Source organism: Ammospiza nelsoni, chromosome 26 (assembly GCF_027579445.1).
Source record: "Ammospiza nelsoni isolate bAmmNel1 chromosome 26, bAmmNel1.pri, whole genome shotgun sequence".
In the NCBI taxonomy this organism is placed as follows: Eukaryota; Metazoa; Chordata; class Aves; order Passeriformes; family Passerellidae; genus Ammospiza; species Ammospiza nelsoni.
The window spans coordinates 6,128,243-6,152,953 of NC_080658.1; the positions used below are offsets into that span (position 1 = coordinate 6,128,243).

At 41.6% G+C, this 24,711-nt stretch overlaps 1 protein-coding gene across 6 annotated transcripts in view; it reads left to right on the plus strand.

Annotated features, from left to right (window-relative positions):
* The window catches only part of TLK2 (tousled like kinase 2), a 43,025-nt gene that overhangs the window by 6,621 nt on the left and 11,693 nt on the right, over positions 1-24,711 (plus strand). For 3 of the 6 annotated variants that reach the window (XM_059489128.1, XM_059489130.1, XM_059489129.1), the window contains 11 exons: positions 4,163-4,234; positions 6,624-6,693; positions 7,696-7,739; positions 8,832-8,927; positions 11,520-11,687; positions 12,248-12,343; positions 15,140-15,232; positions 16,772-16,882; positions 17,997-18,133; positions 19,506-19,658; positions 23,518-23,584. In XM_059489128.1, coding sequence (XP_059345111.1) covers positions 4,163-4,234; positions 6,624-6,693; positions 7,696-7,739; positions 8,832-8,927; positions 11,520-11,687; positions 12,248-12,343; positions 15,140-15,232; positions 16,772-16,882; positions 17,997-18,133; positions 19,506-19,658; positions 23,518-23,584 — 1,107 coding nt within the window. The remainder of the gene's footprint in view (positions 1-4,162; positions 4,235-6,623; positions 6,694-7,695; positions 7,740-8,831; positions 8,928-11,519; positions 11,688-12,247; positions 12,344-15,139; positions 15,233-16,771; positions 16,883-17,996; positions 18,134-19,505; positions 19,659-23,517; positions 23,585-24,711) is intronic. The other 3 variants (XM_059489132.1, XM_059489133.1, XM_059489134.1) reach the window with 3 other exon arrangements.

Genomic DNA, 24,711 nt, shown 5'->3' on the forward strand with positions numbered 1-24,711 from the left:
TCTCCATGTCTCCTTCATTTGGACAGCAAGAAAATTTTGCTGTGCATGTTGCTGTAAGCCTGTGTTGGAGACTCTGGCTAGGCAGCTGGAATTCCTAGAGCTCCTTTTCGGTACGAGGAATTGGAGAGCACAAAATGGAGACTGCCCAGTTTGAGTTGTGGAGTGATGGATCATTTCTGGGAAGTTGGGGAGGCTGTGGAAATGTACAAGTCATGGGAGGCAGAAATGGTAAGGGGGGCTGAGTCTGCTTGGTGTTGTTCTAGATGATCTGGTGGGAGCTATTAGCAGGATAAGTTGTTTCTTTGGAAGTCTCAGCCATTGAAGCCTCACTGTGGGCTTTCCAGGGGCTCTGGCAAAGGGAGAAATGACGAACCAGCTCCTGTGACTGGCCAGATTTTATATTCTTGCCTCTTGAGTAGGAGTCTTCAAAGTGCCTGCTGCTGTTGCATCCAATTCTTAACATGGAGGCTTTATTGTGCATAGGTAGGTCACAGACTTTGAAGCAGCAGTTGATAGGTGAATCACCAGGGAAAAAAGCATGCCAGCTTATCTTGGAGAGAAATTCCTTGTGGAGGAGGAAGTGTGTGCTGTTCTTGTGCTTGTCATTTGGGTAAACACTATAGGTACTATTAGCTTGTTTCAGATGACCCACGTATTTTGAATTTTTGCTGAGTCCCATCACCAATTGCCCTGACAGGGCACAGTGGATGAGTGGGCTAGAAGTAAGAGCAGAGAAGTGCAGTATTATCCCAAAGTGGTCTGTGCTAGAAAAATCAGATAACTTCTGGAATAAAATTCATGAGCCTTATCTGTATAAACTATTGCATGTATATTATGTGCTAATATGCACCCTGCTACTTCCCTGGCAATATACTCATGTTAATGTTCTTTGTTTACTTCAGGGTTTTTTTTCAAAATTCATGTTCATTCCTTCAATTCCTTCTGTGTCATGTCCACTTAAAAATTGTATGCTAAATTAAGTATTGAACGTTTATCCCAGGTCAGTTGCTGAGTGAAATATAAACAGTCAGGAATGCTAAAATATAAATTTGAAGCATTTTTTATAGATGCACTAACTGACTGTTAGCTGAAGGGACATACTCAGATATATGGTTTGTCGCATCCGTGCCTAAACTTGTTGCTATAACCAGCTGACACCTAATTTTACACATAACCCCATGTTATCTGGATAATCAGGAAAACTTGCTTTTCCTTTATCTTGACATATTACATGAGGAGAGGTGCAACTGAGCACGAGGCCATGTTCCTGAAACATCCTAGGTATTGCATCTTTGTTGCTTTGAGTACAGCACATTCTAGTGAATAATTTGGGTTTCCATAGCCAAAATACTTCAAAACAAGACTTTTTGCCAACTTTGCCAAGTTCAGCTCTTGTCTGTAAAGGTCTTATCCTTTAGACTAAGAAAAGTGTCAATGGAAGGTCCTCTTAAATGTGAGCAGGGGAAAAGCAAAATGATGCATTTGCTCCATTGCATGGGTCAAAACATGTCTACAAAGAATTAATTATGCATTTGTTCATAAATCAATACACGTGACAGTGAAATTGCTGGATACCTGTAGACAATGACAAGCTGTTCTGTTCCAGTTCCCTAATGAAGAAGTTGGTTCGTTTTCACCCTTTCTGCTACTGCACTGAGTTGAGTTTTACCACATCATCAGTGTAGGTTCTAGAGGAACATTTGAAATAAAGAAAAAAAAAAAGGGGTGGGGGGTTTCTGGTCAAGAATCTGACCAGCATTGAACTCCTCTTTTATTGATGTGAGACATGGTTTTGATTCCAGCTGGTAGAGCTAAAAATTTCCAATGCAGGGTAGTCAGTGCAGGTACTCGTAGTACTGGAAGTAAGAAAAACATTGTGGATTTTGTATTAGGCATTTTTCCAGCTGCTTGCATCCCAGAACTTTACATTAAGGTGCAAACTGAGTGGATTTCTTGAACAAGATAAACTTGTATTTCTGCAAAAAGTGTTAGTATAATTTTTAGCTATAAGTGGCCCCATCAGTTTATTTTCCAGGTGATCCCCAGAATACAGGGGCCTTGCAGAAGAGTTGTCCTGTGTATGCCACTGATGTTCCCCTTCAATCATAATGTTCATGGAAAGTTCAAATGTGGTGTTTTTGAAACAGCTGCTCCTGTCATTTGCTATCCATCTTCAAAATGGAGACAGCAAGATTTAAGCAAATGTGGAAACAACTTTCACTTTCATCTTTATCATGTCAGAAGCCCAGTGTGAGCCCAGCAAACACTCATTTGGAGAGAAGCTCCTGTATCTTACAAAGTTCTCACCTGGCACAGAAGGTTGATTGGTGCCTCGGATGTGTTGTTGGGGTTGGAGCTCCTGAGAGAACAGACAGATTTTGGAGAGCAGCATTTGTGCAGTTTATAAACAAGTTTTTTTCATGAGTGAAAGCATTTACTTTCTGTTGCCACTTGCCATAAGATTTTACAATTTTTTTAGCAGTGAGGCTTTCATGTGGACATAGCTAAGGTTAATGTTGGCACTTCTGTTAGGTCCTGTTGGCCCAGGAGTATTATTCCTGGAATAACCAAGAGTTGTACCTATAATATTTGTGAGCCATCACATTGGGTGGTAAGGAGCTTGTTGTTTTGCTTAAAAGAAACTATTGCTGAAGAGATGAAGTGAAACATTTTTTCTGGTCCTGAGCTATTTGTGTGATCCCTTGAAGGGATAATAGTATGGCTTAAAGAATGTAAACCTGCAATTTTTCCTTAAGGGAATCCTAAATGTTCAGCTTCTTGAGCTATTCAGGTGTTGGGTTTTTTTTTTTTTTTTTTTTTTTTTAAGCAACTGAGCATGTTGTTTTAGGAGAACTGAATTTGATATTTACACTCACAGTGAACACAGAAGGTAAATGTCTACTTTCAGCACATGCCTGCTTGGGAATTTAGGTTAGTAATAGCTAGATTATGTCACAATTTGATAGTGGTGTTTGGCCCTTAAACAGGGGAGAGAGAACTGATCTAGTAAAAAATTAGATTATCTAGAGTGGGGTTTCTCTGTGGTGTTAAGGCTTCTCCTCCACTCCACCACTTGAGGCTTCTGCTCAAGTGTATAATGAGAAGTGGCTTTGCTTTGAGGAAAGATTGATTGGTGGGAAGTGGTTACTGCAAAGTTAAAAATGCTAAAATAGAATGCATCTTGGGAAAAGATGCTCACAAGTTATTAATTGAGAAGTGGCTTTATCATGTCATTCTTCCTGTTAATACATTCCATTGTTAATTGTGAACCTTGTTTTTACGTCTTTGTCAAATTTGTCTTAATTTCTTAAGTTAGATCTGTAGGAAGATACTCTTGTGTCAGGATAAAACACAGTGACTTTGCATGATTCACTTTTTCCTTTTAAAACCGGTTTTATTAGAGATCTTAAATAATTTTCAAACTACTTGGATATGTAAAAATGCAGATGTGTATCCAGCAGAGCCTGAAAAGATGCAGCAGACTCTTGAGGTACCTGGTTACAATTTTGGTAAATCTTTTTCTGGTCTCGTGAGTTTCTGCTTTGGCCTGGTGGGAGCAGCTGCTCTATGGGCAGGTCACACATGGGTCCATAAAATAGCCAAGTGGGAAAGGTTGTGTTATGGGTGCCAGTTGTACTGCTCTTAACACAAGTTTCACTTGTTCACTTTCCTAGTGTTGAAAAAAGCATAAAATGACACATTTAAATCAATGGTAGGGCCAGCATCTGATAACAGTAATAGCTGGCTTGCCAGATGAGGATGCATCTAAATGCTTAGCTCAGGGTCAAGCAGATGCTTGCCTGGAGAGCTAAGCTTGGAACTCCTGCTACTCAACAAATTTAGGTTTTCTTCCTCAAGCCTTAGGCTTCTCAAAATACCACCTTGGCTATTTTGTGGATGTGGGTAAATAGACCAGTTAGGAAATGAACTGATGCAGAAATACTCCAAAAGTTGGATCATTATCCTGAGGAAAAAAATGTCGAACAATCCAACTGTCCTGCTGCAAATATCTTCTGAAGCATCTTAGTGCCCCATCCCCTGTCTAGGAGTTTGATCCATGGTGCTGCTGTAACTGTAGTTAGCCCAGAGATTGAGTGATTTTTAGGATGGGTCTGCCTTGTAGGGAAGTTGTTTCTAACAGTCTTTGCTTGCTTCTCACTAGGGTCCGTTAAATAGTGAGTCTTCCAACCAGAGCTTGTGCAGCGTGGGCTCTCTGAGTGATAAAGAGTTGGAGGTAAGCAGGCACAACTGCTTGGGTAGTTGGGTTTAAGGTGAACATGATCCATCTCAAAGCATGGAAGAAATTGTGAGAATCAGTGACAGTCTTAGTTTGGAGAGTGAAAGGGACCAGGGAAGTATTTAGCTTGACCCTGCAGGCTTTCAACTTCTCTGTGAAGCTCCTCCTTGAAGCTTCCCACCATTCCAGGAAGGTTTTACCTAATCCCAAACACAGCATTTGTAAAAGCTCAGTTTGGGAAACTGTGTTCAGCTCATTGGGATACATTTTTGGATACACATAAAAAGCCAGAGAGCATTAATGGAAAAGTTTGCCATATCTATCAAAAAATGTGACTTTGCCTAAGCCTGTACAAGGCAGAGCATTTTGTGCATTACTCTGTGGAAGTGTGGGGAGGTGAAAATTGATGCTTTGTCTATGGTTAGTCTCACTTCTTTAGGATTAACTATTTCAAAATGCTCATCAAAGCAGCAAAATGAATTGTCTTTGGATTTTTATTCTAAAATCTAAATCTAATTTTATCCTAAAATTCTGTGTTAGTAAACCAAAACCTCAAATGAAAGTGCATTTTCTTATGCATTTCTTATGAACTTCCCCCATAGTTACCAGGTAAGTTTTGGGTCATATTTCCCTCTATTATATGGCAGTACTGTTATGAGGGGATTTTAGGGATGCAGTATCTTAAACTCCATAAAGAGTAGTTAATAGTGAAAATCTGAGTATTCATTCTTTTAATTGTTTTTCTTTTTAATGTACTTCTGTGGAGAGATATAAATTGACCAAGCTGACGTATTCGAATCTCCCATTCCTTGCTTTTTCAGTCTGTAAGAGATAATGTTGTGTGTCATTTTTATTATGTAAGTACTTGAATGGAAAAACAACTTAAACTGATTCTCATTAATATGCTCACAGCTCCATGGAGGCTGTAATGGAGCCTGTGGTGTTACAGTCACGCCAACGCTGTTCAGGAGCTGCTCTTCACTAGACACTGAGGAGGCAATGGCTCTGACTTTTACTCATAGAGGGGCTGCAGCAGCAAGTCTCTAGGTAGTTTTGGAGTTTTCAGTACCCTCATTCTAAAAATGTACCTTGCAGACACAATAACCACCTTTGTCTTAACATGCCCTCCATCGTCTTACCAAAACATCCCTGTCTGTGAATGCCCAGCTGGTAACATGGGGCTGTAGGTGTCCAGCACCCACTGAGAACACACAGCCAGGTTTAGATTTGCCTTTTTCCTTTTTGTCCTACTAAAGGAAGGAGATTGATTTCTATGCTCAGTATGAGCAAGTCTTTTGGTAGAGATCTTTAAAGAGGGTACTTGAGATTTGGGTTTCCAAAGAGCATGAAACTTAGATTTACCATAGATTCTCTGGCCATGGCTTTCCCTCCCCCAGAGCTGTTTTGCACAGTGTTTTTCTCCCTGCCCCCAGGCTATAGTTCAGTGGTGGCTGCAGTGACTGGAGAACATACAGCTTGGGAATTATTTGGGGCAATTTTAAAATGACAGTGGTAATGAGAATGACAAGACATCTCTTTCCAGCAACCTCAATGAGCTGCTTCCAGCAGTGCTTCCCAATGTCTTCAGCAGGTTTGGCCACAGATGTGATCCTGGTGATGGGGAAAGCACCAGAGTCTCCTCCATTCTCATGTTTAGGCTTGCTAGCCTCATACAGACAGATAGGCATGACACTTCTGGAGCCCTCAGGCCTGTCAGCTGTGCTCTATGTTGTGCCTGTGCATAAATAAATTGATCATGCATAAATCCACTGATCAGCTGCCCATCAGGTCTCTGGGTGCTCACAGAAATGGCACATGCACCTGACCCATGACTTTAATGAGAGCTGGTGAGGAGCAAACAGAAGTCTAGGTGAATGGCTGCATCTGTAACAGCTTTGTCTTGCCTGCTGTCCTGGGATAGTTCTTGCAGCCATCTGCAGTGGGCTTTGAGAAGAAGCATTACCTGCAGGCAAAGTGAATTGGCTTTAGAGACTGTGATTGGACTGCAGATTTGGATGTCAGTACTTAAACCTCTCATCATTATTCCCCTTGTACCAGTACTGTGATCACCTTGAAGGGGTTTACATAGGTCTTTATAAATGTTGAGCTTGCTCTGCTAACCCTGTAAGGTCACTGGCTTGCAGCAGCTAAAATAGAAAAACTAAATTACCTTCTTGTTAACCACATTCTCTCCCTCTGCAACACATCTATGAGAAGGTAGCAACTCTTTGAGAGCAGTTGTTTCTTTAAGTACCAGCAACAGAAAGAAATTAACCAGAGAAATGAAATGGCCACTGGGGATATGGAACAGGTCATTGTGTTTGGACATTTTCTTTAAATCTTGGAATAACTGCAGTAATGTTAATTTTGAAGTATTGTTTAACAGACTCCTGAGAAAAAGCAGAATGACCAGCGGAATAGGAAGAGGAAAGCAGAAGCCTACGAGACCAGCCAAGGTAATTCATGCTGCCACCCTGCCATGGGATTGCTGCTTGCTTGGTAACTTGGGCACAATGCGCACAGGCAGTGTCCTAGGAAACTAATGGCTCTTCTCAAGGGTGTGTCAGGCAGCTTGTTATAAACTACTCCATGATGGTGTGTTCTCTTCTGGGAGCCTTGTTACCCTTATTGGCAGGAAAATACTTGGTTTACTTGCACAAACTTTTGCATTTTTATGGGACAGGCTGCCCAGAGGTTTCATATTCTGCTCCCAAGTTCTGTTTTGGTCCTGTGTCACTATGTATACAGCAGCCAGACTTCTGAATACTGTATTGCTTTCCAAGACACGTGTCTGCCTTTTTCACCATGACAAATCAGGAATAAGTTGTGCCTAAGCTGGCAGTGCTGTCCTGAGTGGAAAACCTGGTGTGTTCAATCCAAGTTCACATTTTCAAGCAAATGGGCAGAGGGGCGGATTTTGAGTTCTTTCATTCTTCAACAAGAAAGTAATGAGAATTGTGTTGACAGGACTGCTTTGATAATGTGATAGTAAGAAAAAAGGACTAGGTTTTAATGAGCTGATGTTAAGCCACTGCTAATTATCTCTCAAACTCTTACAGGAATGCTTGTGAGAGATCTAATATGCAGTAATTTAGCTGAAGGTGGAGGAGTAAAAGTACCCTTTGCTCTCTCCTTATCTTGAAGGAAATTTTGGGGAACCTATGCAACAGTCAAGACCTTCAGTGTTTTCTAAGTACTTCAGCAAGTGCAAATGCTGTTTGATTGGATCTGACGTGTTTGGAATTGAGAGTTAATTGAATTGTCAACTGTAGAGCCTCCCAAAAACAGCACAAGGGCTGTCACCCTGGGGCGGGTTTTTGTTATGCGGAAGCTTTGTTGTGATAGGTGTTGCACTGAACAGGAAAAGGAGTGTCAAAATGTAGGAGGAGATTTTTAAGATGGCATGGTAACTTCTCTAAAGTACAACTCTTATTTTAGTTCTTTGCTTTCCTTTTTAGGGAAAGGCACTCCTAGAGGACATAAAATTAGTGATTATTTTGAGGTAAGAATCTTATCGTTGACAAATCTGCCTTAATTCACATTTTGCAAAATCTGAATAGAAATTTGTGATGTGACGTGTTACTGATCTGTCATTGGGATCATGGTTTGGTGATGTCAACCTGATATGCTCAGATCTGATTAGGCAGAGGATATGAAGAAATGTATTTTTAAATTAACAGTTAGTTGAACAGTTGATAAGGCATTTTTTTCATTTAAGTGTAGGTTTAAGGTTGATTTCCATTGGAACCTTTGTCTCAGTTGAGGATATCTCTAGGTTTGCAAACAGTTTTGATAAGGATCCAGAGTTGAAAAAGAGCCCACCTGCACAAACCTGCTGATTGGAGTGGGAAGTTGTTTCCAGGGTTCCCTCTTAAGAAAAACTTCTCATGGGAGGCTGGTGCCATAGGGGCCAAACCCCTCCCCAAAACAGTGATGGACATTCTAAAATCAGTATTCTTTTCGCAGTGCGTAATATCTGAAACTTTTCTAGGTCTGCACAATCCAGAGCTGTAGCTTTTCTCTTAAGTTTATTCTTTATTTTATGGAGTAACTTAGAGTCAGAAATTAAGTGCTTATTAGTGCTTACTTCTTTCCCAGGTAAATTTTTTTATGAGCAGTACCCTGTAGGAGTTTCTGTACCAACTGGAGCAGTTCCCCAGCTCCTTACCTCTTCTGCCTCTCAACATTGACTGGCACAGGTGCTTCAGTGGAGATGAACATTTCCTACCACTCCTGTGGTGCAGATCAGACACATCAGTCTCTTCACAGGGAATGGGCTTCCTAATTCCAGAGAGTAAATAAGAGTAAATAACTGATCTATGGCCAAGCATTCAGGTTTATATCTTTTTGAGTTATGAAGGAAAATGTACTTAGTGAAAATACAAGTGTTTGTTTTAGGTACTTCAGTTATTTTGGAAGCTCTGTGAACTGTTAAGGTTTTCCTCTTAACTTATCTTCAGTTTATGTAAACTATTCCCTGAAGCCTTTGCAGCTTCATTTTTAAGGTGAATGTATTTCTTTTGTCTGTGTTAATTTTGGTTAAATGTAGTATCTCTGTGGAAATCCTGATGATGAAATCTGTTTGTGTGCCCAGTTTGCTGGGGGCAGTGGCCCAGGAACCAGTCCTGGTAGAAGTGTGCCGCCTGTCGCCAGATCCTCTCCGCAGCATTCCCTGTCCAACCCCTTGCCGGTGAGTGTTCTTGGGGACACACTTGGTGGCCTGGCATCGGTTAACTTGGTGGCCATGCTTCAGACAGGTAATACAAGGTTCTGTCTCTTGGTGAGTGGTTCTGAGAGCGAAACCATGTCTAGGACCCTGGGACAGCAGCTAGTCCAGCCATAGCTGTCATGAATATCTGAGCTTAAGTTGTACAGGATGAATGTTTCTAACATGCTGCCTGAGTACAGAGGGATGTCAGTCCTTAATAAAGGTGGAACTGACCTGTTAGTTACCCTTTATTCCATTGTAGCTCATGAACTCCATGGAGTCGGGAGTATGTTGTGTGTTTGTGCAGCACTACGGGGCTATTCCGATTTTGATTGGACCCCTTGGGTATCTTTAACAATGTGCCCACCATAATTATTTTGGGAAGGCCTTTTACTTCTGTTCGTGTGCACATGACTTGCAAGGGGCATTAGCAAAAGCTTCCAGAGACGTGTGTGTACATGCCCAGCTGGTGCTGGTTTTTGGCATGTAATTCCACTTTACTTGCAACATTTCTGTGAGGTCTGGATATGAAGAAGTAACATGTGTTTTTAAACCATTTTAGGACAGAGCAGCTAAAAAAATTGTTGCAACTAGCAAAGCAGTATTCAGAGGCTCTGTTGCCTGGGCTTTAGTGTTGGCTGGGCCCCTCTTTAAAAATGTTCAGCATTTATTGAGTGTCACAAAGACTGGAGACATTGTGGGAAAGTTGGGATTCCCAAAGCCAAATGCAAAGTCTGTAGTGATTACATTATTCTGCAGAGACCTTTGCTGAATGTACTGAACTAAACCTCAACACTAAACACTGCTCAGAATTCCATGTGTTGATAGATTTCAGAAGGTTTGTAATGCTGCTTGAAGGGAGAGCTTCATGTACACTTCTAGATACTTTTTAATGTTTCTAAAAATTAAAATAGATCTTATTAATTGAATGGACTTTCATGTTATCATTTATCAATTCACTAATACATCTCTTTAAAGAGAAGTTAATGAAAAAATAGCATCTCTGAATGTTGCAGATGTGTGAGGGATTTGGGACAATTCCAGCAGATTAGATAACCCACAATGGAACAAGTGGATTCTTCCTGTGGTTTTCTTCTTCTATGCTTTTATGTGTTGAGTAGGTAAAAGTTGAATGGAGTGTTTCTGATGAATACTGATGTTGCAGTTAGTTTCAGCCAGGCCAGTTTGTCTCTCTCCTTACACAGGTGCTTATCTGCTGCTCTTTCCTCTTCCAGCTGAACCCGTGATGTTTCTTATTCACAACAAACTATTCTGGGCCTTTACAAGATCTGTCCTCTTCTTACAAACTGAATGTCAACGCTTTGATCTAATCCCCAAAAAAAGGAGGGGATGAGTGAAAATTGGAGGACATTGAGTCTTACCCATTACAGGTGTTAGTAATGATCTTGGAACGAAGCAGAGTGTTACAATGTCTTTCACATGATACAAACCTCCTCCAGATCTGAATTTATCTGTACTGTACTGGAAAATTTCTGCAGTCAGAACTTGCAGAGGAATTGTAATGGCCTCAGGATGTAACTACTTCTCTTCAAATCTCTTGGCTGATTTGAATTGCCTCACTTCTCACTTGATTAGAATGATCTGCAGGTCTTGAGACTCTTGTGAGGCCACTCTCAGGCACAAGCATTCTTTTAGGGAAGGAAGCACACTCTTGGAATTGGTAATGTTAACCAGAAAACAGGTTGCAGTTTAGGTTTTTAAGAAAAACTGAAGCCTGACCTGATTCTTTGATTTCTCTGAGGCATTTGCCTGGCCTGGAGTTACAGCTTGGAAGGACTTGCATGATTATTACCCAGATTGCCAAGTTTTAGCAGTGATGGTGTGGCTTTGGAAGCCAGGGCATTGAGATGCTGTGTGCTGTGATCAGTGTAGCTCAGATGATTCTTCTTGTTAAACTCAGTTCCTCTACCATGGTTGGAAAACTAATCTACTACAGGACAAAGGAGCTAGCCCTTAAGAGATGTAATGGACCTTTAAAGGATTTTGGTAATGAATTAGTACTTCACTTACCTTGCAGGAGATGGGCCCCAGCTGTAATGATAAAAGTGAGCATACCCTGATGTCTGGGTCCTAGACATGGTTAGGTTGCTGCCATTTAGCACTTCTGACTCAGTTTACTTTGCCAGAATAGCAACGTATCGTGAAATTGGCTGTTTGAAAATGAGTCCTTAAGAAACATAAAAAATTATAATTGTGAATGCAGTGACCGCAATCCCAATGTAGATTTTTGGACCTGCAATCTATTTTGCTCTACTGACTCTGAAGCACATGTATTTGCAAAGGAGGAGGATGTGTTAACTGACAAGGAAGTCTGTCCTGTGTGTTCATTTGTTAGGGTTTTTTTTAATTGTTAACTTCATTTCCTTGTTGCTGTCTGCCATTGGAGCAATGACTGCAGGAGTCCTGTGTGAGTTATCAGATCCTCACCATGCTGCCTGCTCATTCCTGAGCTGCTGCTTCGCTGACAACAGTTTTGGCAGAGTCAGAGAATCGCTTCTTTTAATTAAAAAAAAAAAAAAGTAGTTCATTGTGTGTTTTTTGACTGTGTTGCAGCGGCGAATGGAGCAGCCGCTGTATGGGGTAGACGGCAGCGCAGCCAAGGAGCCGCAGGAGGAACACTCTGCTCTGCCAACACTGATGTCGGTGATGCTGGCGAAGCAGCGGCTAGAGAATGAGCAGCTGGCACAGAGGGGAGGTGGCCTCTGTTTTACTTTTGTCTCGGTGAGCAGCTCTGAAAAGATTTGAATCCTAAGGCATGTGTCTAGTTAAGGGATGGGGAATTTGAAGCTTTTCTGCCCAAGTGCAGCCTCATTTTTGCTGACCCCAGTCTGTCACCTTCTGGTAAGTTCATCTTCCTTGTGAAGAGTTCTAGGTCCCAGGCTTTGCTTATTTAATAAAATGGCATGAATTTTAAGTTTTAAGCTCAAAATCTTGCCTAGATCAAAATGATGTCATCCGAGGGGATAATGTGATAGATGCAGAAAAGCAAAAGATTGAAGTGTAGTCTTGTTGCGAGAAGTGTTTGGATTAGCCTTGCTTAATCTCAGCTGCTGTGAATTATATCAGGCTTTTAAAAGCTTTGTCTTCAGCAGGTTGGACCAGGCTTCTTGGAAGAAACTGACTCTGCTTTTATTGAGCTGTATCTCTAAAGCATCCTTAAACCTGAGCATGAAAGTGTGGTGCGGGCTAGACTGCAGCTCCAGTGTGGAGATTAATGTATCTGCACAGGCACTGGTGGTCATGCTGAGGGACATGTAACAATACACAACTTTCTTTTACAGGCCCAGCAAGGCAGCCCATCTTCTACCGGATCAGGGAACACTGAGCATTCCTGCACCTCCCAAAAACAGATTTCCATCCAGCACAAACAGTCACAGGTATAGCTCACTAGACAACATAGCTCTTGGATGTGAGGTTGAAGCTTGACGCAGCTTGTCTTCTGTGCTAGAGGGTGCTGCTGGTAGTGGGCATGATGTTTCCAGTGAGAAGAGCCAGTATTCCCAGCTCCATCTGTAACTACTGAATGAAGTTAATTGCTCTGAGCTTTGATCCTCATCCTGTATAGAAGGTTTTCAGTTGCTGCTGCTGGAGTTTGTCCAATCTGCTACTGAGGCTTTTCTGTGTCAGTGCTGTGGGCAGTTTGTCAACTGTGTGTGATTGTGCTTGGGAGAGAAGCACCTCAGCTCTGTCTGTTTCTGCTCTGTTGTATCCTCAATGTTCTTCCTCTCTCTGGAAGTGAAGGTGAGAAGGAAACCTGAGTCATAGTTGTGAATGTCTCTGTTCAGGCACTGGGTCATGGGTGCATCACGGTGCTTACAGTACAGATTGCCACAGTCTTGCTGGCAGCTCTTTGACCTCTGCAGAGTCCACTCATGGAATAGTTGTCCTGTCAAGTGTATTCCTGGTGTATTCCTGAAAGTGATTCCCAGCAACTTCACTGATGTGGAGTTAAGAAGAGGAGTAGCTCTTCTGACTGCACTGCGATCTTTTTGGTACCTTTTAAATTACTGAGATTCTTTTAGCTGTGTTATCTTCTGTTGCTTACCAGGGTGCCCAGGTTTATCTGCAATGCACCTGGTTTATCTCTTCTCCAAGCCTGCTTTTAGTCTTTGGATTTTCATCTCAGATCTCTCTGTGTCTTCCCCTTTTAAACTATCATTTCCTCACACCAGTCTCTGTCAGAGGTTATTTTGTTGCTGGGAAGGTCCATTCTCCATTAACCCTGCAGGTGGTAGAAGTTCTCTGTTCAAGGACAGCAATCTCCCCTCTGTGGGTACTCACTTGCTCAAGTCTGGGCTCTGTTTTGCTACTAGGGTCGCATTTGTTGTCTGTATTCTTAAAATGTTGGTTTGGGAAGATCCCTGTTTCCTGATAGTGCATGGAGAGGTCTGTGTGTGAGAATGATGCCACAACTCTAGAACCTGCCAGAGATTATGTCCATCTTTGCTGTTCCAAGACCCATGCTTAAAACAGTGGTCAAACAGTGGTGTCAGCTGGAGGAAAAAACAAAAAGTTTTTTTTTTTCTTCTATACTTAACACACCCACAAGGTCCATGTTCTTAGCAAGACATTATCTGAACAAGCTTTCTGCCAGTGTTCAGCTTCATGATATTCCCCACAGGTCTAGGTGGGGCATATTCGTGCAGGAAAGAATCAGGGAAGATGTTTGGTGGTGTGATGAGGTCCTGTACACATTCTTGGTTTTTCCCTCCCAAGCCTGTTAGGAGTTGATAGAGTTAAAAAATAGATACACTTTGATGATTCCCAGCTTGAATCACTTGGGACAATGCAAGAAACAAATCAGCATGATTTCCTCAGTGTTTTCAGTTAGTGCTAAGGCCTGAGTGCTCTGAGGTGGTTTGGGGTGAAGTCACATGTAAGGGTATGTATCCTGACTTTATCTGACATGGGATAAGTATGTCTCTGCCCTTGCCTAGGTGAAATAACAGTCAGTTACTAAAGAAACTTTCTGCTGTTTGGCCACCAGCTGCACCAGGTTCTCCACAGACATCCTGCATGGTACCTCCCATGGCAAAGCCTTTCCTGCAGGCAAGGAAGCATGCACCAAGTTGAGTCAGTGAGGTGACCTGCCCAGGCTGCCTCTTTGTCTCTTGGGAATTTAGACCCATTTTGCGTGATGTGCCATGTTGGCGGGAGCTCTGTTTGAGCTTTTCCATACTTGGGCATATGTTGGGAAGCCACAGTGAGCCAGGTTTGTCTCTTACTCCATGATGTTGGCTTCCAGGCAAGCTTGAAATTTGGAGAATATTTATATAACATCTCCACAGGTAAGCCTCTGCAATCTCTTCTCAGAAATGGAATAGGTGCCTGCCAACCACGACTGTGAAATCTGTGTGTACAATCCTGGAGAGTTTCCTCTGTGTTGACTTGACTGTTTTAGATTCTGTGTTCAGGTACACACTGACTCCTTCGCCTTCACCACCCTTTAATTGGAGTGCTGAATCTGAAATATTCAAAGAATATAGTGTGTGTCTTCTGTTCTTAGGTATAACTCTCACTTCACTGCTTCTCTGAAGGTATTTGAGATGTTTTGGATCCCCTAAAACTTTCCAGATAGTTTTCACTGAAGAGCTATAAAGCTCCTGTCCCCAGTGGGTTTAGTTTATCAGAAACAAAAGCTTGTGCCCAATATTCTTGTTGTCAATCTGTTACAATATTTTAAGATGAATACCTGTGTTTTCTGTCAGGACCACTTTAGAGCCTGCAGGTGTTGTCTTTGTCTGCTGGTGGCTGTGTGTGCTCATGAAGGGTCATAAAGTTGATACTCCTGCTAAGGACTGGGATTTAGTGTGGGGTTTTTTTCTTAAGCCTTTTTTCTGTGTAAGCTCTCCTACATAGAGACCACCGAAGAGTATGCAAAACTCAGCTATAAATGTAAAATTCACAGGACACAGAGAATATTTTAGGCTGTTGAGAGTTACCAGTTTGTGCTCTTCAGAGCTCTGTGCTGGCTGACTGCACCTCTTGTGCTGGAGGAGCCCACCATGCAACAACAAAATGAATAATGGAGAACATTCTTCCCCTGAATGTCAGGATGCAGGGGATCAGTTCTTCTGAGGCTTAGCAGGGGGTTACACTGGGACTTTAGTGCTGACTATTTGAAACATTATCCATTTGTCTTAAACATGGTTTATGGTGATTTTTCCCTACAGTCTGACCTCACAATGGAAAAAATATCTGCACTAGAAAACAGTAAGAACTCTGACTTGGAGAAGAAGGAGGGGAGGATAGATGACTTATTAAGAGTAAGTATTTAAAGTGGGACAACTTTTCTAAATGCTGCTATTTAAAGATACTTAGAATGCTTGTGCCAGCCAGGCTGCAGAGCAGGGGCTTGTATACCAGGTGTAGAACCAACGTTTGCCAGGTAAAACAAATCAAATGATCCCTTAGATGCAGGATAATTGTCTGGCCTGTGGACACTGTTTGGGCCTGATCAAACCTAAGCAGTACCTGGTTGTACAATGCAGAGTTGTTGTAGCTCTGGGGTTTTTGTCCTCAGCAGTGCTGTTCTCCCTTTGATCTGTTGCACACTTGTGTATTTTGCTGGTTAACCTAACAGGTTTCTCTGCAGAATTCACAGAATCATGGAATCATTAAGGTTGGAAAAGACTTTGAAGGTCATCACCAAGTCCAACCATCAGTGTAGCACCACCACCATGTTCTCACAACACCATGTCCTCAAGTGCCCCATCTGCAGTTTTTGAACACTTCCAGGGATGGTGACTCCCTTTTTCCTCCACCCAGTTACTCCCCTCTTCTAAGTCCTGAGGAGCTGACTCTGCCTTCTGTTTGGCAGCATGTTCACTAGCCTCTCAGTAGCCTGGGAAGCCATGTTCTGAAATGCTCACTGAGAACAATCAGAGACATGTATAGAGATGAGAATATCCTTTGGCCAAACCAAAATAAAAAAGCTCTTAACCCATTAGTATTCTTCAGTAAAAGATAAATACCTTCAAATCATAGGATCTTGTTTTAATGGAGGAGTTCTAATTGACTTATCTTTCATCAGCTGGGAGAGGCAGCTCTTGTAAAGTGTTGGAAAGCATTAGAAAGCACATTAAAGGGAGTAGAGGGAAGGCTTTGTGTGTGTCTGGTCTCACCTGAAAGAGCTCAGTCAGGCTCATTGGAGACATTGGGCACATGTGTGCTTGTGGGAAACAATCCATGAGGCAGGAAATAGTTGCAGTTTTTTTCAATTATTATTTTTGCTTTCACAAGACCATTAGTTGGAAGGGAAATGGTTATATTTAACTCTGTTAATGAAAGTGGTTACACATAGAGTCGTGCTGCATGCTGTGGTGGTGTGAACCAGCGGCTGCCACTGGGAGCAGTCTGTGTAGAAGGGCTGATGGAAAGTGACTCAAACAAGAATTTATCTGAAAATACAGTTTCACCATCCTTTTACTCTGCCAATATTGTGGCTAAAGTGGGAGGATAGTCCAGCAATGACTAAGCTATTTTGAGACTTTGTAGCTGTGGCAAGGTCTTAAATGCTTAACAAAAAAAAAAAACCCAAAAACTTCTGCTTGTCTTCAGTCTCTTTGTACTTTAATTCCTTACATGTAAACCAGGATGACAGAACTTCCTTGTTCTAGAGGGATGTTAAGGTGTGAGTGAGTTAAAAACATTAAAGTTTGTCTTGGATGTTTTGCTAAACAAAACCTGTTCTTTTATCTTGCTGGTTTGCTGACTTCAATCCCCATGGCTCTTCATATGTGATGCTTAGTTTGGCTCTTCTGAGTGGTTTGAAGTCACAGGCTTTGTTCTCTGTTCACTTTTAGGCCAACTGTGATTTGAGACGGCAGATAGACGAGCAGCAAAAGATGCTGGAGAAGTACAAGGAGCGGTTGAATCGATGTGTAACGATGAGCAAGAAGCTTCTTATAGAAAAGGTTAGCAGAGGACATCTCTGCAGCCACAGTTCATGTCCTTGAAAATATCTGTGTCTTCTTAGCAGTAAAAACCTGCTCCTGTTGCTTCAGTGATAAAAGATAACTGGAATTCTGTCTTGAATTACTTCTTTGCAAACAGGAATGTAATCCAGAGGCTGAAGTGGTTCACAATGTTCAGATTTGGTCACTTTCCACAGTGGCAGAGTGATCTCTTGCTTAAATGAAAGAGCTCTAAATGCAGCAGGTATTGCTTGTTGTGCAGCTCTGGGAATGCAGGAGCAGTGTCCCATTGTGCAGTGGAATTGCAGATACGCTCTGGGACACGGGCAAGCAATTTAGACCTTTCAAATGGCAAAGTTGGAGATTGTTGCTTTGTGTAACACTGCAAACAGCACACTGGGAACAGTGCCAGCTTCACCAACATGCAGCCTGGTTCATTACAGAAAGATTTCCAGCTTTCCTGATGGTTAAACAGTGTGAGGGTTTGTTTGCTCTTTCACCTGTTGGCCAGTTATACCTATTGTTTGTGGGTACTGGATGGGCAAAACTACTCGGGTGCTGGCTGAAACATGCCGTCTGTTTGAATTGATTTTGTCACAGAGTTGATTGTTCTTGGCTGAGCAGGGCTCCCCTCTCCAGAGTGGTGACCTAGCTGAGATTGTGTCACTTCTGGACATGTACAGGACAAGGACTGAGCTGGCTGATCACTGTATCTTAGTCTTAATAGTGATTCAAGGTACATTTTGTTTCTTCATCCCCTGAATAAGGGCCTGGTGAGAACTGGGCCTGCAGTCTGTCTTGGCTACTGATACAAAAAGACAATTTTAATCCTACTACCAGGCTGATCTCAGCTGATCATAGGATGGGTGAGCTGCCCAGGCAGTGATCAGGAGGGAAGAGTGAGGCTGAAATGCCACGATGGAGGTGAACAAATGCTTGGCAGTCCAGTGTGAAGCACCAGCAATAATTTGGTCAGTGATACTCAGCTGGATTTCAGATAATCAGAACTGAAATAATAGAAAGTGGAAAGAATTGGTGGTGATTTAAAATGCAGCACAGCCCTTAGCTAGTAATTTGTAGCTTGTATTTTTACATGGCTTTATTTTGCTTTCAGTCAAAGCAGGAGAAGATGGCATGCAGGGATAAGAGCATGCAGGATCGATTGAGGCTGGGGCACTTCACCACGGTGCGGCACGGCGCATCCTTCACCGAGCAGTGGACAGATGGCTATGCCTTCCAGAACCTCATCAAGTGAGGACAAACAGGATTGTCTTTAACTTCAGAGGCAGAAATGGAAAAAAACCCTAGCAGTTGTGTGTGATGTCTTGCACGTCAGAATGTGAGAATGGTGTGACTCATGCATGGAAGGATCAGATAGGAACTCCTGACAATGGGGAACTTTTTCACGCTGAAGTGAGAAATTCATTTCCACTGAAACTTCCAGAGACTTGAACTGGAGTGAAATAGTTTGAGTTGGCCTCTGGGCCAACTGTTATTACCTGTCAGAAAACCTCAGTGCACCCACCTGGCTGTGTAGTGCTTGGGGTGGAGGGGTGGACCAAAATCTCGTGTATATTGGGAGTCAGTCAATTTGATTTGCATCCTTGCATATATTAGTCAAAGAAGGCTAATTAGCTTGCACTATTTTTTTTTTCCCCTTAAGTAGAAAGTATAGAAGCTTGAAAGAGAAAATCCATACTATTTAACTTGTTTTGCCTTCTAGTAACAGTGATCAAAGGGGCTGCAGAAACCTGGAAATGAAGATCAGAGACCCTTTATGCAGGATATTAATGGAAATATCCAGTCAATTCCCACCTGGCCTAGACCTTTAAGTAGGACTTGGCAAATTAATTGCATTAGAGAGTTATGTACGATCCTTTAAAATCACACCACTTCTCTGTAGTCTGATAGGGAGGTGCAGCTCATGTTAGGCACAGATTAAGGACTGTATAATTCTTCCTTTGTTTATGGAAATCATGGAAAAATACTTCTGGAATACTTACCTGCAGTCTCAGTCCCTTTTTAAAAGTAAATGGGTATGCTTGGGTCATTTAGACTTGAAATTTCAAGAGTGCTCTTGTCATTATAAAATGTTTGAGATAGTCTTTTCATCTTGGAGGAGAGACAGTTCCTTAGTGAAATCAGGAATGATGTTGGTTATATTCCAGAGAATTTAGGATAGCTTAACTGTACTTTTGAAGTGTAAGGGTACTTTCTCGGGTAGTCCAGACTTCAGCAATAGTTTTAGCAGGAAAATCTTGAGATTTTGAACAGAGGCTTTTAGGAAAAAGTGTGTGGAAAGTTAGTGACTTGCCACGGATCCTAGGTTTCCATGGGGTTAGCAAGTCCTTTGAATGTCCTCTGCATGAATTAAACCTTTCACTTACTGGAAGATTTCTGTGAGCCAGGAAAATAATCCTGTTTTACGTAAAAATACCTTTAAAACTCTGACTCATTATATTTGTCACATTTCCCTTTTCTGTACAAAAATATTTTGTTACAAATCTTACAAGCGCAACTGATTTGAAATTCATGGGTCCAATCTGGTAAGAACAGATGCTGAAGACAACCAAGTGCACGCTCATAGTTATCTGTCATGTTTTTTCTCCTCTCTGCTTTTCAGGCAACAGGAAAGGATAAATTCCCAGCGGGAAGAAATAGAAAGACAACGAAAAATGTTAGCAAAGAGGAAGCCACCCGCGATGGGCCAGACCCCTCCAGCAAGCACCGAGCAGAAGCAGCGCAAGAGCAAGACCAATGGAGCAGAAAATGAAACGTAGGTTCTGTGGCCTTCTTGGTGTATGGCAAAGCCACATGCTTTGATTAGAGCACAAAATATCTCCTGGGAAATGTAATCTTGCCCTTGCCTCCAGGCCTCACTCCATGAATGAATGTTGTGGAATTAGCCTGGCATTCAGCAACATCTTGCTCCAGTTCTAAATAACTTTCACTGAAGTAAAATAAGGATCATTGCTGAGTCCAGACTTTGTATGAGCTTAACTTTATTTTTTTATGAGTCCAGTAATTTTTTCAGTGTTCTGTTGTGGTCAGGTTTGAAAAGTGGGCACTGATTTTAGTGTTGTATGTTCAGAATTGATATCAGTATCAGGGTATACATGGTGGTTTGTTTTTAAGGAAAACAAAATTGTACACATTTAGAAGCCTCAACTTCTGTATATTTACTGTGGAGAATTCTGAGTTAAGGGTTTTGAAACAATTTATTTGGCATGCTGAAGCAGTAAGATGCCCTCGATAGAGACAGTGCATTGAGCATTGGCCTGTTCTCCAAAACAGTTCTTCACACATAGGCAACTCAGGGAGATGGTGGAAATGTTACTCTTCTCATGTTTTGTTTTTGTTTTTTTTTCCCCTGCCTCTTTTGAAGTTACTGATGCTCCAAGACTTGATAGTCTTCTCGAGTAAGGCTGGGACGTGAAAGAACTTTAGAACATTATTTTGAGAACATTAGAACATTGAGAACTTTAGAACATTATTTTTGTGAGTTGGAAATACATTTAGTCATAGACTTAGCCCTGCCTTCTCCTAGTTGCCTTTATAGACTTAATTTTATTGCTGTAGGCTAATACCATAACCCTCATTGACACTTTTCGTTTTTCATTATTAAATCTCTTGGGCTTGACTTGACCTCAGAGTTCCAGAAGCCCTTTGAATTCTTGGTCTTAATCTTTAAAAGGACATGTGAAGCAAAAGCCCCCACTGCCTTCACAGTGTCAGCAGAGATGGCACAAGGCTGTGTGAGTCGTGATATTCAGGGTGCCCTCAGCTCCAAGGCTGTGACCCCAGAGTGGGATACAGGTGCCTGCAGATCAGGGGGTTGTGTTGGAGAGCACTGTGTGTTTTCTGCAAATAACTAAGTTGGTTGGAGACATTTCCCCGTCATTCTGGCCAAGGGAGCTTGAAAAGAACTAAATAAAACTTTAAAGTCATCCTTTTTATTGCCAGGTTTGAGCTGGGAGGAGCAAATGGAATGTCTGTACATGGATATTTTGAAATATTGCTATTCACTGTAGTAACCTTTCCCTTCCAAAGGGCAGGATGAGCTTTCCCCATTTTTGTGGGCTTCTTTTTCTCCAGCAGTCTGGTGCAGCTGTAGCATAGCTTATTCTGGAGACATGGCAGCACAGGTCCTGGTGAATCCTGGTCATGTCTGTGATGCTTCTGCTTGTGCTGTGAACCTGCCTTGGCATAATCCAGCTTTACCATGCTCTGCTAGGAAGCCTCTTGGGCTCCCAAGGCTTTTTCTCTGTTTCTTACTGGTTTGTCATTCTTCACTGATATGTTTTAGGGTGATATTTTTGTGGTTTAGAAAAGCTTCTTGTCATGTACTTGATTAAAAACTGCTTGCCAGGGTATGGATATGGTTCATGTGGAGTGTTGTAGCTTATGTGAAAACAGTGGTGCTCTTGCAAGTCAGCTGTAGCAACTGGACTGACTGACTATTTGCTTAATCATTAGTTATCCAGTAAGTGCATTTGTTGGACCATGGTGTATCAGGAAAAAAATTTTATGACCTCTGGAGGGAGGCTTTTCCCTCCAGTTTGACCTCTGGAGGGAGGCTTTTCCCTTCAATTTTTGGAACTCTTACAGAGGCTGATTTTTAGGCAATTTAAATATAAATGTTTTTAAAAGTTGAATGAGAAACAGACAGCCAAGTTCCTTTTTGATTTTTGGTTTCTCTGTGGTTTATGGTTGCTGCTGTGTCTTAAAAAGGAGAAGAAGGTCCTGTGATGCAAATTTAAACACAATCTCTTCCAAAATGAGTTTTCTAGCCTGTAAATGAGAAAAGAGTTTTCATTCAGGAAGATTATTGCGCTGGGGCTGGTTAGGGCAGCCTTCAGCTGTGCTAGAGGTAGGTGTAGGGTGTTTCTAGCATGTTTCTGTGAAACAGGGCCATGTTTGTCTCAGAGCCCCCTTGATTTTTGTTATGGTTGCTGTGACAGACAGCTATTTTGGGCATTGTTAGCCTGGTGGTGCTTGTTACATCTCTGCCCTAATGAGTAGACTGATGGTGTTTGTTATTTGTGCACAAACATGTGCAAACCTTTTTGCTCGTTTATTCAGTTTACTCTTTATTCCTTACACAGCAACAGCAACCAAAGAATCACAAAATCACAAAGACCTAAACTCTTGGGACGGTCTTTTAGATTATCTAATCTAAATAAAATTCATGCTGTGTGTGTGAATTAGAATCATAGAATCACAGAATAACCTGAGTTGGAGAGGACTCCCAGGGATCCTCAAGTTCAGCTCAGGGCTGCCAGCAGTTTTATAAGAAATGAGACCACATGTGACCATTTTTGGTACCGGTTTGTTTTTTATGTATCTTTAATTTGTAATAAGCAGTTCCTTCTGCTCAAGATTTTTTCATAGGGAAATTGGCTTATGAGTTTTTCATTAAATTTATCAGGTAACAACTGCTTTAGGCCTTGTTTCAAGTACCTGGACTCTGTGTCTTATCAACAGAGGGAAGTTGGGACATTTCAAGATGAGTGCTTGATGAGCTGAATGCTCTCACCTCTCAATTTACTGAGTAAGGTCTCCCTGCACAGCCATAGGACTCGGTCCCCCCTTGAAAGAAGTTGAGGTGTTGATGCTCTGGAGGCCTCCTGCACTAACATTGTGTGAAAGTACTGTGTAGAGCATAACTGGTGTTGCAGAAATCCTCCTGGGATATGCTTTGAACTCAGTATAGGTTTAGAAGAAGATATTTGTATGCTGTCACGTGCAGGTCTTATTTACAGAGTGAACAGATGCAATTGATAAGCATGTCATAGCTTTGTGTTCACATATGATGCTTTTACCAAATTCCTTGTTGGTAGTAATGAGATGGTTAATATAGTGATAAATTTTCTAGTCTTAAAGACCTCAGTGTGTCATTGCATTTCACTAGCGATGGGCTCTGTCACTCTTGTAGTGTAAGGCTTTGCTTTGTCCTTCGTAGCATGCTTGGCATGGAAAAGAGTTGAAAACAATTTGACCTCCCACCTAGAGCAGAAATTTTGCACATAACTTACTGTCAATAAAATAGGGATTATTTACTTTATCCCATTGCTTCTCCTAACTACATGTGAGGTTGAAAATCTGATAAAGTAAATTTCCAGGTGTTTCCCTGGAAGCCACTTGACAGAACCTGAAACAGGAAAAAGTTCTGAATCTCAGGTCATTGCTCTGTTCACTGGCTGTGTGGCCAGGTGTGCTTCTAGTCTCAGAGTGAATAGCTGGATTGAATTATCCAGCATTTATTTTAAAGAAAAAAAATTGAAAGTGAGTCAGTAAAGTGAACTTTACACAGAAAAATAAGATGTGGAATATTTGGGCTTCACTTTTCTATATTTAGATTATGGTTTAGCTGTTTTCTTTAAAAGTCAGTAGCCTATATAGCTGTTATAAGGAACTTGAATTTGAAATTAATGGATATTGTTGAGGTTTAAGGTTTTGTTCTCCTTTAGACTGATTATTAAAAAATATAGGTTGCAGAGTTTATCTAAAAAGTTTTTGTGCTGGCTGTTGATCTACTCTGTGGAGTTGTTACTTCCACTGGCAATGTGCATTCTGTAGATTGTTCACTTTGTTGTTTGGAAACCTAATGTGTTGAGTCTTCCTTTTTCATGCAGGTTAACATTAGCAGAATACCATGAACAGGAGGAAATCTTCAAACTCCGACTAGGTCATCTTAAAAAGGTAAGACCTAGTTGGAGCAAAGGCTTTTTGTGCAGTATTCTGTGAACAAGAACATTTCTCTGTAGAGGTCACTACTCGTTTCATAATCAAGAGGGTTTTGCAGTTGTAAGGATTAGCCAGAATTTTGTAATAATTTTCTGGGGGCGGTGATATTCACAGAAGATGTTCTTTGCTTCAATAAATAGCTTTCTCTGTCCTTACAGTTAGGATTTCGTGCAGAAATTCTACTTTTTTGATACATCTTCTGTCACTGTGACCTGTCTAGTGGTGGATTCTGAATGTGTATAACATGAACAGTAAGAAATGGACCAAGGGAAGAAAATTATAAAAACACAACAAAAAAATGCAAGTCATTGACTTGTTCGGTTCTTTGCAATATTGAGTAACCAGTGTTATCACTCCAATAAAATCTCTTGGGCTGTTGCAAGCCAGTCCTGTTCAGGCTGCAGCGCTGCACGTTTGTTCTTAAATACCTAGGCCTCAGTAGAAACTGTACCTGCAGGTGAGGTTATATTTAGATAAGCTGTTGGTTACCTTGAAAGTGATTGCAGTGACCTATAAATAAGTTTTCTGGAACACTTCAACAGATGAAATATTGGGAAAAAATGTAGATGTCTTCTTCCATTTCCTGGTTAGGTGTGATCTTTGCTAAGGTCGCGGAGTTTTCTTTTGGAAATGAACCAAAGAAGAAGTAAATGTCTTGCTGGAGTGCCTCTTCCTTTCTCAGGTGGTGCTTGAGCTCTGCATTTAGTTTTTTTCCTGTAACCTTGACACACAAGCTGAATGCAAGGCTTCATTAATGTGTCTGTACTCCTTGTTATTTTCTGTGGAAGAGAAAGGTTACTGCACACCCAGAATCTGCTGACAGTCTGCCCATTATGCTTTATTGACCTATGAACAAAGAGAAGTGACACAGGCAAGAGAATGCTGCTGGCATGCTGGCTCTACAGGTCCCATATTGCTCCAGGGGATTAACTGCAGGTCCATCTATCCTGGCATAACATTGCCACCCTGGAATGGAGGAATCCATTTGGAAATGGACCTTAATAGAAAATGAAGTAATGTGTTGGGATTGTGGCATTGTCTGAAGCTGTGCTTGCCCTTCTCCACTTTTGGAAACTGGCTCA